Raw genomic sequence first — 17,909 nt, 5'->3', positions numbered from 1 at the left:
GGGGTCTGGACAGGGCAGGATGGCTGTTAGCAACAGTCACCTCCTCAGGTTCTAACAAAAGAGAAGATTTGCTACTTGTTTGATATTTACAGAAAATTGGATACATTTTTCTTTATTTTCATGGAGAAACTTTCTCCATTAAGTTTTTGTTCATTTTTAATCAATTTATTTAATAAAATTTGTTAATGCAATTAAGAAATTAAAATATACCAAAATATTATGTACACATATATATCTGTGCTTCTACACATCTGCATTTTGAAAGTAAAGGTTACAATAATTTAAAATGATTATTTTTCATCTAGTCCATGTGTATTCCACAAAGGGCCGGACAGCAAAAAGTCAGGCTCTGCAGGTTATGTGGTCTCTATGGTGACTCTCCCTTTGTATTTTGAAAGAAGCCACAGATAACATGTCAGTGAATGAACATGGCTGTGTTCCAATGAAACTGGATTCATAAAAACACAGGGCAGCCCACAGATTGCTGGCCCCAGCTATAACAGAGTTTAAACAACTGTTTTGTATTTAAAAAAAAAAAAAAACTCAGTGGCAAAGCAGATATAAGAGTTCTTCATCCCTGAAAGCCCAGCCTGTCTGCACCTGTTCTAAGCCTCCTCATCTACTCATTGCCATTGTGTTTCTGATGTTGGCTAGAAGCTAGCGCTGTTACGATCACTTTGAAATAATTTAACAGATGCTAGTAATAATATTTATATATCAAATACATTTTACTTTAATATATCATGAAAAACGATAGCTAGAAAAAAAAGTTAAAACCTGTCCCGGTGATATTTTAATCACCGAATGGAATAGTTCAATAAAAAGCAGCCGAAATTATACATAAAAATGTAACAAAATTAACAGAGTCAGTGTTTTTACTTCCAGGACCCTTAGTTATCATTTCTGTTTTGTAACTTAAAAAACACTTTTCCTACTGTTCATGTGTTCATCTGTTCATAAACAATTTAAATGACTACCAGGTGCCAGATAGTAAGTGTGATTTGCAAATAAGCCGATAAATGCGGACGCTACACTTGACACTACGTTCAGTCTAGTTGGAGAAATGTGTCTAAATAAGCATATGATTAGAAAGTGGTGCGTGGTGGGCAGACACAGCGAGAAAGCCCGTCTGATGAAGACCCCGGGGAGAGGCAGCTTCCTAACCGGCTGCCCCAGGGGGGCCCAAAACCAGAACCGCCGGGCATTTCCCTGGAGGAGGGAAGGATTTGTAAGGGGGAAAGTTTAGGTAAAATTGAAACGAAGAATTGTTTTGATGGGGGCAAGGCAGGGCTGTGTGTCAAGGAGTCATCAGCAGGTCAGGGCTGAAAAACAGACTAAGGGTCCTGTTTCCTTGGAAACTTTAAGATAAATGAGGAATGTTGTGTTGTAGGAAAAGCCCTGAAATTGTCTGAAATCTGCAAGTGGGTTGGATACGAGGCTACTTCTCCGTGCTAAAGAGCTCACGTAGCTCACACCTCCAGGCAGGAGTGGGATGTTCCAGTCTCACTGCTGATGATGTTAAACAGCTCAGTCCTTGACAGGATGCCAGAGAATAAACTCCCCCAGCACTGAGTCCTTTTGTTATTTAACAAGAGCAGTTTTTCCAGGCTCACAAGAGAAGGAGCAGATTCTCAGGGAAGGTCATACAAAGCAGACGAAATCCTGGAGAGGCAAACCGGTGATAACCTGCATACCAGGATGTAGAGACACCCTCCAAAGCCAAGATCCAGAGAATTCCACAATTCCATACTAGTCGTTCGTGCAGAACCTGGAACCATCTTTTAAATCAAAATATACAGCAAACTGCAAACTGACCGATTTGCGTTTGCACCTTTTACCTCGTCCACCAGGGATCTGGAGAAAAAAGAAATAAACCTTAATTGACTCAGAGAGGAAGAAGAAGATTGGAGCTTGGCAACCACTTAGCCCCTGAAAAATAGAGAATTTACAGAAAAAGAAGGTTTTCCGGCTGCAAGCTAACAAATATTACACACAGATCACAGTGGCAAAACGCAGGCTTTAACGAAGTCTAGTCGCGTTTGTAGTACAGTAATTTGACTCTCAATTGTAGAAAATTTGCTATTCAACCAGATGCAGTAAACATCCACAAACCCACCGCTAAGCCTCAATATTTATTGGTCAATTTAAGGAAAAGGTGATTTCCTCGAGCCCCTGGGCCCGCGCCAGAGCCATTAGGAAGCCCTTTCCCAGTTGGACTGCTGCTTTCTGCATCTTCTGCACAATAAATGACGGACTCACCGCAAAGGGGACCATTAAATAAAACAGTCTTGGCTTTCGGATGCTAGGTGACGTACGATAAAAGCTGTGGATTTCACATAACGTACACGTCAGAGTTTTTAGTAGTTTCTGCATTTAAAATAGCTGAGAGGGCTTTTCTAATCTAAAACTGCGTTACGAGACAGCAGAATTATTTGGCAGAACTAGCAGCGTGCTTGTGTCTCACGGCTATCCGCTGCACGGGATAAACCGTTTGCTGATGGGCTGCAGAGGGGACATTAAAAAGTTTCCTTCCAGAATAAAAGACACACACTAAGGAAACCACTCAGTAAAGCTGGCTAAGGAATCCTATCCACAAGAATTCAACTCCTGCCAAATAAGTTCTCAAACGTTTACTCTGGTCAGGGTCATAACTGTAAATCCTGATGCTCCAAGCAAACATTTTCATCCTTTGTTAATTTTAAAATAAATAACTCTTGAGCAATGAGGCAGTCTTTGCTTTAGTTTTGAGCCGTGTCCTGAAGATTGATTTGTAATTATCTATGCTCTTGGCTCAGGTTGTTTAATTATCCGCCTTTCCCTCTTAGCATCAGCGATCGCACGAGGACCCCGCCGCTCTGCGGTTCAACTTCTACGAGGCGATCTCGGCCGGGCCCTGGGCGCCCTGGGAGCTGCGGGCGCTGCAGCAGCGCTGCCTGGTGCCGGGCCGGTACGCCAGCCACATCGAGAGGTGGCTCGTCCACTTCCCGCCCTTTCAGGTACGGAGCCCTGGTGACTTACATGATGTGACAGAACCATTCACTGATGACTTCGCCTCAAGGATAAAGGTTTTACTCGTTAAAACGTTTACTAGCTTTTACTGTTTCGTTGTAAAAAGCGAAACTGTGGCAGAGAAAAATAAAACAGGCAGAGGTAGAAAACTGCTTAATTTTTTCCTAAGAGTGTTTGAGGATAATTCTCCCTGCTCTGTTTTCTAACGCCTACCTTCCCTGACTGTAAAGAGCTTCAAAAGCCTTAGGTCGCTGGTTCTTACTCTTAGATGAATAAAGCTTGAAAGAGAAGCTCTCAACGAAACCACACAAACGCTGTTTTGCTTAAGTACCATTATTCCCCTTCTTTTTTTCTTTTTTCTTTTTTTTTTTTTTTTGTTTTTTTGAGACAGAGTCTCGCTGTGTTGCCCGGGCTAGAGTGAGTGCCGTGGCATCAGCCTCGCTCACAGCAACCTCAAACTCCTGGGCTCAAGCGATCCTCCTGCCTCAGCCTCCCGAGTAGCTGGGACTACAGGCATGCACCACCATGCCCTGCTAACTTTTTCCATATATACTTTTAGTTGTCCAGATAATTTTTATTTCTATTTTTAGTAGAGACGGGGTCTCGCTCAGGCTGGTCTCGAACTCCTGACCTCGAGCGATCCACCCGCCTCAGCCTCCCAGAGGGCTAGGATTACAGGCGTGAGCCACTGCGCCCGGCCTTCTTTTTTTTCTTTTATGAGACAGAGTCTGGCTCTGTCGCCCGGGCTAGAGTGCCGTGGCATCAGCCTCGCTCACAGCAACCTCAAACTCCTGGGCTCAAGCGATCCTCCTGCCTCAGCCTCCTGAGTAGCTGGGACTACAGGCATGTGCCACCATGCCCAGCTAATTTTTTTCTATATATATTTTTAGATGTCCAGCTAATTTCTTTCTATTTTTAGTAGAGACGGGGTCTCGCTCTTGCTCAGGCTGGTCTTGAACTCCCGACCTCGAGTGATCCTCCCGCCTCGGCATTATTCCCCTTTGGAACCCCCGTGTGCTGCATTCGTCTCAGTCCTCTTGCCTCTCTCTGTGCCTGGCACTGGCCCAGAGCACAAGGCTGGCCCTGCACTGGTCGCTTATGCAGCCTGGGGGCGTGGGACGCGGGAGCCTGTGCGCCTAGAACCATGCTGTCCGGTGTTGTAGCCGGCACCATGTATGGCTATTTAAATTTATATTAAATAAAATTAAAAATTCAGTTCCTCGATTGCATTAGCCGCATTTCAGGTGCTGGGCAGCTGTGGAGCGTGTCTGTGACCACACAAGGCCCGTGGTCCAGGGCTGGTCCGGACGCAAGAGGAACATTGGAGAAGCGGTGCGGGCAGGGGCTGCCCTGAAGGCTCTGGGGTGGCTGTCGCGGTCTCTGTCACAGCGTCCTGCTGGGCCCAGCGTCACCTAGTGGCACGCACAGTCTCCCTGTGGCCTCCTGAGCAATTCTGTCCCTGTTCGGGTCCTCTGGGAGCCTCACCTTCCCCCGCACGTGGTTATCCAGGTATTTCTTCAGACCTCGCAGTGCTGCCGCTGCGTGGGGCCCTGCAGGGCGCATCCTGGGACATGTCACACCTGGGCTGAGTGCGCCTTCCTCTTCCTCCTCCTCCTCCTCCGCGGCGCTGCTCCCCAGCCCGGAGGACGGAGTCACTGCTCTGCTTTCACACTCGGTTTCCATGTGCGATTTCCTGTCCCATTTCTAAGCTTTCTTGATTCCCCTCAGCTGCCTTTTCTGTTTCCTGATGTTTACAGGACTTCTCAGATAGCCAAAGGTGAATGCGCGTAACTGGCATGATTTATGTCTTGTTCCCGGTCGGGAGTGAGGGTGACCTGTCACGCCTAAGGCCACCTGCAAACCCCCGGGACGGCGTCTCCTACGGGATAAGCTCAGAGGACAGAAATGGTTCGCTATACAGTTAACGGGTCGTTCTCAGCGTGCACTGGGTTGTTTTTTGTTTGTTTGTTTCTTTGGTAATTTAGTTGCTGATTATTGATGGGCAACAGCTAAGAACTGACCCTGCTACAGTGATGGATGAAGTCCAGAAGTTTCTAGGAGTCTCTCCTCATTATAACTACTCGGAAGCTTTAACGTAAGTTTATATTCTAATTACTTTATTGAAATTTCAGGACAGCACTTGTTTTAGAGAAATTGTAGTTTGGTGATGCAATTTTTAGGGTAGCTTTTCTTCATATACTGATTATTTTTCAGTTTGGCATTAACCACTTGGGAAGGAACATTTCAACAATATGCCAAAGAAATGACCCAAATTCTCTGTTGATTCCTAATTGTGCAAAGATGTAAGTACGATGGGAAAAAAAAAAAACCCACCAAATTAATTGTGCAAAGATGTCCCTTGAAAGGAAATTGAGAAACAAAACAGTTGTGAATCTTTAACAACTAACCTTAAAAGAGGAAGTAGGAACAGGTGATTAACTCGGGAGTCTAGGAGCTCACTCTTCTCTCTTTGTGCGATTTTCAGAAAGTGTCATACAGCAAAAAATAGCCCACTAGGTAGCTGAGTCGGAGACGTCCGTGCTCTTAACCACACTTGCGGTTCTTGCCTGTCCGTCCTCACCCGCTGTGAGTGTACCCTGTCGCCTGGCCTTGAGAGGCCCCGGCACTTACACTGCTGGTTTGGGTTGTTGGTTGGCTTGTGTGGCTTTTGCTGGTCTCCTCTGACTTTCTCAGGCAGTTGAGTCCCTGGGCTGGGACCCGCAGGGAGAGGCTGGAGGGACCCCGGGTTTCAAAGAGGCTCTCGCTGCCAGGCCTCGCACACCATGTGCCTCGCTTCCCGCACCCCAGCTCTGACTGCGGGCTCCACGTGGTGTTGTCCAGTAAGGCCTCTGGCACACTCTGCCCGGCACTCGGATCTATGAAGGTTGTGTGTATCAGATTTGTGAAGGTTCTAGAACAACTGGAAGACACTGAGTCGAATGGACCATAGACCTGACTCTCACTATAAAAAAATTTTTTTAATCTTAGGCTTGTGGGCTGAGCCTTAAAGAAACTGAAAAAGACTGTATCATGCAATTCTTCCATTGTAGTTTTTAGTATAAAGCTCAGTTCATAGATCAACTGGTTTTCCCTTTTTTTTGGGGGGGGGGGTACTCCTTATCCTATTTCCATTCAGAAAGTGAGAGGCAGGTTTCCTTTACCTGTCGGCATCCCTGACAGTAAACACTGGCAGGAAAACATGAAATACTGCTCATGTCTTGTGCAAATCACACGCAGAGGCACGTGAGAGGGACACTTTGGTTTGGAGGACAAGGGAGCAGGTGGAACTCTGCAGTTTGGAGCTGCCTTGCTGAGAGCCGTTCACTTTGCTCTCGTTATGAACCTCCCGGGCCTGTTTTCTGTGCTCGGTGCTGCCGGGTCTCGAGAGCTTGGTTCAAGCACCAACGCAGACTCACGAGCCTCGGGTGTTCAGCATTCAACTTAACCTTAGAGAAAGCGGAACGAGTTTAGTCTGCAGTTAGAAATTCAAGTCCACTTTCTGTTTTCTATCTTTTTAAGTATCCCTGAGAAGAGAAAGCTTTTATTTTCTAAACAGCTTTCTCCTTCAAGCTGGCTTCTCTTTGGGTCTCTTTTATCGTGTGTAGAGAGCAAAGCACTGTATTTCAGTAAAAAGAAAAGTACAGTCTTCTATAAAGACAGAATCTGCTTCTTACGGTACGGTCCTTGGCCTGCATGCAGCGTGTGTGGCCCGTCCACACCCCGCTCAGCAGCCAGCTCTCATTCGTCCCCACGGCTGAGGGGCTGAGAAAAGGTGGCGTCAACTTCAGAGAGTGTCACAGCAACATGCCACATACAGAGGACTGGGGGTCACTTTGTACCCGGCATGCATCCGCTAAAATTACCCATTATGTGATTCTCTGACCCTGGCTGGGGGCTCAGTGGGTGAAGGAGGGAGGTAAGATACATGCGGTTTCTGGGCCAGCCGGGCACTCAGCTTCTTTCACATTTTGTCAGCCATCAGTCGGCCTGACACACCTTGCAGAACCTGGCAGTGCACGTGTCGTGGGGTATTTGGAGGTTCTGTGTCATGGTCTTAGGTCTAATTTGATCTTCCTTCACCCCACGCCCTTGCAGTTATTTATCTGAACCCTGACCTCACAACTGAGTCACTCTTGTTAGAGTAATGACACTTTCCGTGGTGCTTGGCCAATGCTGGAAATGATGAGAGGTACAAGTATGGCCTCAGAAATGCCGAGTATACCAGGGGGCAAGAGATCCTTTGTATACTTTGTTATTACTTCTTATTTTCCTGCCAGTGATAGTGAAGACCATCTCTTTGGGGCTTAAAAACATTTTTTTTTTTCATTTAAAGTTCTCTAAGGATGTACTAAACTGCAAACCAGTATGAATTCTCAGCTAACCACATAAACTCAGTGCTTTGCACACAGTAGAATAAATGAATGAAATAAGGTCTATTTTTTGGGGGGGACTTTATTTTTTTATTCTTATTTCAGCATATTGTGGGGGTACAAAAGTTTAGGTTACGTATATTGCCCTTGCCCCCCACCCCCCACCCCCGAGTCAGAGCTTCAAGTGTGTCCATCCCCTAGACAGTGCACATAGCACTCATTATGTATGTATACACCCATCCCCTCCCCCCACATCTGCCCGACACCCGATCCATGTTATTCCTGTATGTGCTCTTAGGTGATGATCAGTGAAACCAATTTGATGATGAGTACATGTGGTGCTTATTTTTCCGTTCTTGGGATACTTCACTTAATAGAATGGGTTCCAACTCTATCCAGGAAAATACAAAAGGTGTTAGATCACCATTGTTTCTTATAGCTGAGTAGAACTCCATGGTGTACATATACCACATTTTATTAATCCACTCATGTATTGATGGGCACTTGGGTTGTTTCCACATCTTTGCAATTGTGAATTGTGCTACTGTAAACATTCTAGTGTAGATGTCTTTTTATAGACTATCTTTTGTTCTTTTGGGTAAATGCCCAGTAATGGGATTGCTGGATCGAATGGTAGGTCTACTTGAATCTGTTTAAGGTATCTCCATATTGCTTTCCACAGGGGTTGCACTAGTTTGCAGTCCCACCAGCAGTGTGTGAGCGTTTCTGTCTCTCCGTATCCACGACAACATTTATTGTTTTAGGACTTTTTGATAAAGGCCATTCTCACTGGAGTTAAGTGGTATCTCATTGTGGTTTTGATTTGCATTTCCCTGATGATTAGAGATGTTGAGCATTTTTTCATATGTTTGTTGGCCATTGTTCTGTCTTCTTTTGAAAAGATTCTGTTCAAGTCCTTTGCCCACTTTTTGATAGTGTTGTTTGATTTTTTCTTGCTGATTTTCCTGAGTTCTAAATAGATTGTAGTTATGGGGCCTTTATCAAATGTGTAGCATGCGAATATTTTCTCCCATTCTGTAAGTTGTCTGTTTGTTCTCATGACAGTTTCTTTGGCTGTGCAGAAACTTTTTAATTTGATCAGGTCCCATTTATTTATTTTTGTTGTTGCTGTGATTGCCTTTGGGGTCTTCATAAATTCTTTGCCTAGGCCAATGTCTGTAAGAGTGTTTCCCACATTTTCTTCTAGAATTCTAATAGTTTCACACCTGAGGTTTAAGTCTGTTATCCACCGTGATTTGATTTTTGTGAGAGGTGAAAGGTGTGGGTCCTGTTTCAGTCTCCTACATGTGGCTATCCAGTTTTCCCAGCACCATTTATTGAGTAAGGAATCTTTTCCCCAGTGTATGTTTTTGTCTGCCTTGTCAAAGATTAGATGGCTATAGGAGTTTGGTTTTATATCTGATTCTCAGTTCTGTTCCATTTGTCTGTGTCCCTGTTTTTGTGCCAACACCAAGCTGATTTAATAACCACAGCCTTGTAGCATAGTTTGAATACAAAAATTTGCTATGTGTTTTTCCCTATGTTTTCTCCCAAAATTTTTATTAGTTTTAGCACTTAAATTTAGGTCAATAATCCATTTCAAGTTAATTTTTATATACAGTGTGAGGTGTAAGGGTCAATTTTCACTTTTCCCAGATAGATATCAATTTTTCTTGTGCAATCTGTATGAAAAACTAATCTTTTCGCATTGAATTACCTTGGCTCCTATTTTTTGAAAATCAGTTGCCCACAGATGGGCAGGTCCACGTCTGCACTCTTATTTCGCTCCGCTGGGCCACTGATGCCGGCACCGCATTGCCTGGAGTCAGAAAATGTTGACATCAGTAGTGTCAGATCTGCAGCTCTGCTCTTTGTTTTCAAAGTCAGGACCTTCTCTAGGTCCTTTAAATTTCCATGCAGTTTCCAGTCATTTGAATTTCTACTAACAAAAGAGTCCACTGGAGTTTTGATTGGAATCACACTGAATCTATAGATAGGTTTGGAGAGAGCTGATATTCTACAAATATTTAGTCTTCTGATAGATTTGATAGATGTGGATAGACTTAACGGTACAAGTGGGTTCTGGTGACACGGATGAACTGTATAGAAGTGCTGTCTGGTTTTTTAGTGAACCCATCCCCGAACAGTGCTCACTGCGCCTCAGAGGTAGTTTTTCTTCCCTCACCCCCTTTGCGGTCTCCCCCCTTCTAAGTCTCCGGTGTCCACTGTATCAGTCCGTGCACCTGCGCACCGTGTGGCTTAGCTCCCACATGTGGTATGTGGTTTTCCACTCCTGTGTTGAGAAGCAGCATCTGAGAAGTAATGACCCTAAGTGATAATTCTTTCTAATGGAGAAGGAGATGTGGCAACAGAGTTACTTAATAACAAAAGCAATGTGGAAGAATTGTCATTTCTTGTTGTTTTTTGGTTTTGGGGTCTCACTTTGTTGCCCAGGCTGGTGTCCAACTCTTGCCCTCAAGCAATCCTCCCTCTTTGGCCTCCCAAAGTGCTAGGATTACAGGCATGAGCCACTGCGCCCAGCCAGAATTATCATTTCTGACAATTACTTTCACTTTTATATCTAAGCATGGAAATAACTGCTTTATTTATAATACAAAATAGACCTAGAGACCAGTAAAAAAGAAAAGGCCCTGACTCTAGAGTCAGGAAGCTTAGACTTATGACCTGAATACTGAAAAAGTATATAGTCTAAGATAAATAAACCTTGACAAACATTTTCTTCTTTTTCATTTTTTTATTCAGCTAATGTTTACAACAGGCAAACACTATGCAAAGTGCCATAAAATGGGAAGAATCCTACACATGATATCCTTCAGAGGTTATAATGAAAATGCAAATGAGAAACTTACATGAAATATTCTGGTAAACTAAAACATAAAATTTGATGTGCTTCTATTATTTTATTATAGTTATGGCATCAAAATGCCATTTATAGGTGCTATTACTTTAATACAGAGCTCATGCCAAAAGAAGAAAGTAGCTCTGGAAGAAAAATAGATTATAGACAGAAAATCCTAAAAGTAACCACTCCATGGCCCACCAAAACCCTTTCTCTCCCATTGTCCTATAGGTTGTAAGATATGAGTACCATGTAAATCCATAGACATAGATGAAGATTGACTTTTCATTTTAAATCCTACAGAAAAAAAAAAAGTGGGCTTGAAACTTATGAATTTTTTCCTTCTAGATGAAGAGGTAGTTTTGTTACTTCTATTAACAGGAGAACTTCCACTGGAAATTTTCCTATTAGAAATCTGGCAAACTCACAGATATAACAGATGGACTGAGAATTCAGAAGTATGCCAAAAGACTTTATGCCAAGGGATGTAGTTTAAAAACAAAACAAAAAAGTTTCTCTGGTTATAGATTGTTATCACTGATATCCAAATAAAAATGTTTATGTATTGGTCATTATATCTTATGAATTGCTTGAAAAATGATTTGTGGGTTTTTTTGTATTTTTACTTTTCTAGGTTTGATTCGCATAAAGGTTTCTGGTGTCAGCTATTGGAAGAAGGTAAAACAAAATGCCTTGGAAAGAGCAAAGGAAGGAAATACCCTCCAATGGATTCTGATGTAAGTACAGAGCTTAAAAATACAAACTAAGCAAAATGATAAAAAAAAAAAAAGAACGTCATAGCTGCTTTCTTAGAAAACTAAAGTCAAAATTCAGGCTAAAGTCAAAATTAAAAGTGACATTTTGATTTTAGTACATGTAGACGGCTTGTTTTGATTTTTCCAATGATATATTATTACCTATCATGCAAGAACAAAGTAAAACAATAGAATTTGACATTTTGAATAAAAACAAAAAGATAACAGCTCATCCCAAAAAGAACGATACCTGCACAGACATTTGAGCGTAAATGTTAACTGAAACCGAGACAGGAAATATATCAATTGGAAAGTGAAAACAGGACCAAAAGATTTCCATTTTGTTTCACTGCCTACGTCACTCTGTAGTAGGAAGTGTGGCCTGGGTAATGATATTAATTACTAATATAGTATGCTCGGCTCTGAACTGTTAATATGCTAATGCAATTAAAGCATTAATGTATTTCCCAAACGTCTAACATACTAGAAGGTAATTTAGGCTTTGGGGCAGGGGGACATGCACACTTTGTGGTATGCATCTAGCCCCTCATGGTGGTTTTGTTTAGAATAGTGATGTGATCACGTAATGCCGCATTTTCTCAGTTTGCATACCCTGTATTTTGACTTTAGTGCTTATTTCATATAAAGATTTATTAATATTTTTATTTCATATTCAGTCCAGTTAGTATATAGTTTGGATAAAAGAATGTAGGTAGATTATGATTTATAATTTTTCTAGATCTCATAAATTAAAATAATTATTTGGGATTTTTCCCCCCCCACAATGTTTAATATATTATGTTAACTGGTCTGAGAATCCTAAGGTGAGCTGAACTGATTTGCATACTTTTCTCTAACAAGACTTTCAGGGCCACTTTTTGTGCCAGCCCGATGGTGACGGCCCGTCCTCCATAGGCTGATGCTGAGATTCCTGGAGGAGGGCGCTGTCGTTTTGATAAGTTGCATTCTCAGAACTCCAGTTTTCATTGGCTGATTATTAAAATACACCTTCAGCGCACTATGAAAATAATCCCAACCCATTAAAAGAAACTAAAGTGCAATTTCTATTGTATTTTAAGAAAGTAATATAGAATATATCATTTTCATTTATGTCAAAGCTATTTCCCTACGTATTTATCAAAGCTGAAATGTTTAAAAGACACTGAAGCATCTCTTTCTTAGCATTTCATTTTACTCTGGTCCAACACAGACATACTGAAACATAATGCTAAATTTGGTGGTAGAGAAAGGTAAGAAAAACACAACTTTTCAGAATATCAATTCTTCTAGATCTCTTAACAAGGTCATGGTGATACATCTTGGGTTTACCTGAGGGAGTGAAGTGCTGGTTCGTACAGTAGAGTCCAAAGAGGAGGAAATAAAACTGTGCGGGGCCGGGTGGGGCAGGCAGGGCTGTGCCCATGTGGTTCACCGCCTCCTCGAACAGAACATGCCGTCACCTGTCTCAGGACCATCGCCAAAACATCCCAGGGTGACCTAAACATTGCACATGCTCACCGTAAACTTTAACCCAGATATGGTATACTCGATACTGATTTAAGTCAGAGTCTATGAAACCTACTTCAAAATGAAATGTGCTTTTATCCCCCCCGCCCCGCGCAGAGCAGAGCATTTCTGTCGAGCTACGACCTAGAGCACAACGTGGAGCTCTCGAAGCTGCTGCACAGACTGGGGCAGCTGCTGCCATCCTGGCTCAGACAGGAGCTGCAGAAGGTGAGATAGCACTGACAGAAACTTCTGGAGACTTCAGCTGCCATGTAAAATGCACCTTTTCCAAAGCTTCCAGAAGCTACCAAAAGGCTGTTGAAAATATACCTCTTCACATGAGAAAAAAGAACAAATTTCCTTCCATGTGCTGGCATGTGGATGATTAGAAAAAAAGAAAAAGTGTGTTACAAGCCTTGAGGCCTATGGTCTTTCTCTTAACCCATACCTGAGCCCGTGGGAGTATCATAGACTACTTTGCACTTACGTATATTAAATGCAGAACTGTCCCATTCGTAGTAATACTTACACTTTTACGTATCAGCTAAGATTGTGTCTCTGTAGATTTTTAGACTGCTGTTTGCCTGTACAATGTTTTCTTATTCTTTGATTCTATGAAGTCCTACAAAACAAGAAGCAAAATAAACTTCACAATGTAGCATAAAATGTCAAAAGCATAACACTCATGAAAAATGCTTGCCAAAATTCAAATCCACTGAAGTGTTTAGAAATAACTGTAAATTATAATTTGTGCTAGATCAGGGAGTGGAAAAGTTATATATGAGCTTTATCTGCATCAACAAAAAGATAAGTGCGATAGCAAAAAAAAAAAAAGTGATTTGTCATAGTCTAGTGCATTTATGTAAAGATTACTAACTCCTCCGTCATAATGTAACTGTTATACTGAAATATATATTGTAAAACTGTCAGATGGTAAATGGAAACACATCGAATATGCCAAAAGAGTAAATAATCATGTAAAGTGTACTGACTAAATTCTCTAAAAGGGAGAACATCACTGAGAACTCTGTGTCCACCTGCTGCAAATCTATTCCAGTAGTCCTCACAGTTCTACAGAAATGCATGCACAGAATCTAAAGTATGTGTCATCTCCAGAAACAGATTGACTTAAATGTGAATAGTTTTTTTTTTATGTCCCCCAGAGCAAAATCTAGTAAATGAAAACTAAGGACAGTTTCCCTAGATGATGTGTTTAGGCTATTTACATTTAAATTATTGAAAAACAACATTTTTCCAGGTAGTTCAAAATAAAATTATGTAACGCAGAGATTTATAACAAAAAATTAATATATGATTTGTAATCCAGTATTTACAATGATACTTTTGATACAAGGCAGAGAAACACTAGCGTATTTTTAAATATTTCACACATCACTCTGGTGGAAGATAACAAAACATTTAGACATATGGATTACCTACTAAATTAAAGCAGAAAGTACAAAGATGAGCAAAGCATGGCTCTTGAAATATATTTACACTTAAATTTTAAGTGATATACATGACTAATAAAGTATTCAAAAAAGAAAAGGGAAGTCATACTTATTTTCCTGTTAACATTTACTTAATTTTCAAATGTACTCCATGGTACACATTTGAAAATTAAATAAATTCCCTGCTATAATTATAAGCCTTTATAAAATGTTATCACAGGTATGATTAGAAAAACAAGATATGCAAGGAAAATCTCTAGCAAAAATACTTTCATTGTTATTACAACGTGTAAAACTATCAGTTATTTGTGAGCAAACTGTGAGATCCTTCCACTTATTATTCTATAAAATCTTTAGCGTATATTACAATTACTAAGTAAATGTTTTTTTAAAGTTTTATGTACCCAAAGGATACACTAAGTTTTAAACAAACTATTAGCAGAAAAAAATTGGAGAAAGAACCAGTTTTTAAGACCCCCCCCCCGACTGCAAAAGCAAAGTCACTTGGACACACCTGCTAAACTGAGTCTGCAGGCTCCCCAGCTGCCTCTGTGAGGCCACACGTGCCAAACATGCCAGGAAAGTTATCACAGTCTTGCGTCGCCGCCAATTTGAGAAAACTGGGTTAAGAGGTCAAACACAGAATAGGCTCCAGCAGTTATATATACAGTGCCATATTTTCATTTGGTGATAACATTTATGCTGATTTGAAAAAGGTAAAAACTGAGACATTTATGCTTTAATGGTAAGATGGCCATTTGAACGTCTAAGGCAAGCTGCTAATGGCATCGTTCTGTCCAGGTAAACTGAGGTGACTGAATAGCTCACCCTTTAAGATAAATGTCAGAAACATGCTTGATGCCTGTGTAAATAGAGGAAAACAGGAAGAGAAAACACCAAACTATCATTCACAAATACAGGCTCAGAGCAGCGAATGTGTGAAAGGATATTTGACCACTCGGCATGTCCTGAAGCTGGCATCACCATCTAGGGGACACGCCTCCTGTCCACGCTGTGGCCTCCAGCGGTGACCAACGATTCTGCAAGTAACAAATACACACGAGAAAAGAATGAGCGACAATGCAATTGAAAACTAGCTTTGTATAGAATTCCCTGTTTCATTGCTTAAAATGTGACACTTCCTCAGGAAGAAATGAAATGGTTATTTCAATGTTTATAGCTATGATATTCTTGTCATTCACATTGAATGAAAATTACTGGAAACATTTTTTTCTCTGAGTTTTTTAAAATAAAAAACCTGGATATAATTCTAATGGTAGCATGGTACCTCATATGGATGACAATAAACTGATAAGAAAATGAAGAGTTTGGGATTGATGATTTTTGGGGTGGTAAGTCAGTATTTGGTGGTTTTGCCTGGGGGTGAGTGTGAGGTGGTTCTAGAGCAGAGATACGCTGACAGGGTTCAGAGTGGACAGATGGACAGAAAGCTTCCAGGCAGGAAATCAGTAAGTTGTACGTGGTAAGTTTTATACACACAAGCACACGCATACACACACACACACACGTAACGAAGGGGTGGGGTAGAGAGAAAGTAACCATTCACAGATCCTTCTCCTACATTTGATTGTGCTTGTAGTTGTTTTAGTTCTAACAGATGTAAAGCCAGCGTCTAGCCCACCGTGGGACCCTGGCATGAGGGCACAAGAGACCACACGACTGTACTTAACAGACTCGAGAACCCCGACTCTGCTCTGCCCCACACAAACGGACCCCTGCTTTCTTTAGCGTTTTAAAAGGTATCAGTCTCTCCTTTATAAAAATCTAGCACAACAAACAATCTCTGCAAAACGGGGGGCGATGGGGTAAAGTGGGACATTTATCTTCATTCTCCACAATGTTCTTGCCTCTATGCCAATCCTTTCCTTTCTAGACAGATTTTGTTATGTTGCAGCCCCCGGCCCCGCCCCCGCCCCCGCGCGGTTGGGGTGCCCCAGCTGAACCCCCACAGCCTGGTCCCCGACACGGCCCCCGGTCGAGCCGGGACGTCTCCTCTCACCTTCTGCCTTCACACTGGGCTTCACACCCCCGGCTCTCCTGGTTCTCGGGCCTTCGGTCGTAGACTGAATTGTAATACACCAGTGACCTCGCCCTGTCCCCAGCTGGCAGACGGCAGACCTGGGCCTCCCCAGCTGTGTGGGCACGGAGGCAAAACCCCGCATCACAAATCACATCTGTGTCTCTTGTGGACTCTCTTTCTCTAATCAACCCTGACTAACCCACATGGTGTGACACTGGTTCCATCCCCAAGAAAATCTAGAATCTACTCTGAGTGAACCTCTCACCTATGGCCCAGGGTACTGAGCAGAATTTGGGGGCTCCCCTGCCCAGTGCTACTACTAGTTCTTGCCATTGCCCCCAATTTCTTGTCCATAAAAGTTCTCTGTATATTCAGTGCTCGTAACAGATGTTATAAAGTAAAATTTATTCACTTATTTGTTAGTATATTAAATTTATTTTTTAACCTTCCTGTGTACCTTCTTCTATTAATCCTGAAACTATGCTAATCTTTGTGTTTCTATCACTTCTCAGTCTATTCCCAAAAGTTATAAATACAAAAATTAATCACTAAAATTAGAACTAGCAGCATGCTCATCCTCTCCTTTGGAGCGTTTCTTAGAGAAAGAAATCGTGAAGAGCGTGAATAAGAAAAGACTTTCACTTGTTGGATTCCCGTCAACTACCTCGTATTCCACAGTGGAACTCTCCGGATAAACAGAACCAGGAGGAGATACACATACATGTGTGTGTCTCAGTGGGGGGTGTGTGTGTGTGTGTGTGTGTGTGTGTGTGTGTGTCTCTGTGGGTGTGGGGATGTATGTATATGTGTGTGTATCTATATATGTGTGGGTATGTATATATGTGTGTGTATGTGTTTGTGGGTGTGTGCACATATGTGTGTCTCTGGGTGTGGGGATGTGTGTGTGTGCGTGTATATATTTGTGTGTGTGTCTCTGTGTATATATATGTGTGTATGTGTGTATGTTTGTGTGTCTCTCTGTGTGTATGTGTGTGTGTGTGTCCCTGTGTGTGTATATGTGTATGTGTGTTTCTGTGTGTGTATATATGTTTGTGTGTGTGTCTCTGTGTGTATGTGTGTATATATATGTATGTGTATGTGTGTTTGTACGTGTTCCTGTGTGTATACATGTGCGTTTGTGTGTCTCTGTGTATATGTATATGTATGTTTGTGTGTGTGCATGTGTGTACACACACGCACACTCATTATAAGGCGCTGAATCGCGTGATCTCAGAGGCTGAGAGGGCCCAGGACGATCCGGCCCCTGCAGGCTGGACAGTCCCAAGACCTGAGAGCCAGCGGGGCAGGCTCTGGCCTGAGAACCGCAGGCGCCGAGGACGGGAGCTCCGTGTCCGGCCGCGCAGCCGGGGCGGTCAGTTCAACCGTCTCCGCCCGTCAGCCGCGTCCTGGCCCTTGATGGCTGGGTGGCGCCCACGGACCCTGGGGAAGGCACCCGCTCTGCTCAGGCTGCCGATTCACAGGTGATGTCATCAAGACACGCCCACAGCCACGCCCACACGTGATGTCATCAAGACACGCCCACACGTGCTGTCAAGACACGCCCACAGCCACACCCACACGTGATGTCATCAAGACACGCCCACACCCACACGTGATGTCATCAAGACACGCCCACAGCCACACCCAGAAATAAGACTCAACCGCGCTCCGGGCACCCTGCGGCCCAGCCAGAGCTGACGCACAACATTAGGCGTCACGCTTACTCATCAGTCCCTCTCGAGGAACTCAAAGCAAATTTCACAAATACTCCCAGCGTAAAATCTCCCAGATACCGTTAGAAAGTATGCATCTGCCCAGACTTCACCATGCAGAAAACTGAACGAAAATGTGAGATATTCCCGAAGCCCGCGGCATCCGTGACAAATCTTCCCTACAGCCGTCTCCATCGAGCGGCTT

The 17,909-nt window shown here is 42.7% G+C and overlaps 1 protein-coding gene across 1 annotated transcript; it reads left to right on the top strand.

Annotated features, from left to right (window-relative positions):
- The first annotated feature begins 19 nt into the window (after positions 1-19).
- LOC123627646 (bifunctional heparan sulfate N-deacetylase/N-sulfotransferase 3-like) lies at positions 20-13,675 on the top strand. The gene is made up of 6 exons (XM_045537320.1): positions 20-25; positions 2,826-2,996; positions 4,995-5,104; positions 10,874-10,976; positions 12,618-12,728; positions 13,664-13,675. Exons 1-6 carry the CDS (start codon positions 20-22, stop codon positions 13,673-13,675), a joined length of 513 nt encoding a protein of 170 aa, XP_045393276.1.
- The last annotated feature ends 4,234 nt before the right edge of the window (positions 13,676-17,909 follow it).

Source organism: Lemur catta, chromosome 26 (assembly GCF_020740605.2).
Source record: "Lemur catta isolate mLemCat1 chromosome 26, mLemCat1.pri, whole genome shotgun sequence".
NCBI classification, from domain to species: Eukaryota; Metazoa; Chordata; class Mammalia; order Primates; family Lemuridae; genus Lemur; species Lemur catta.
This window is presented reverse-complemented; position numbering and strand designations above follow the sequence as displayed.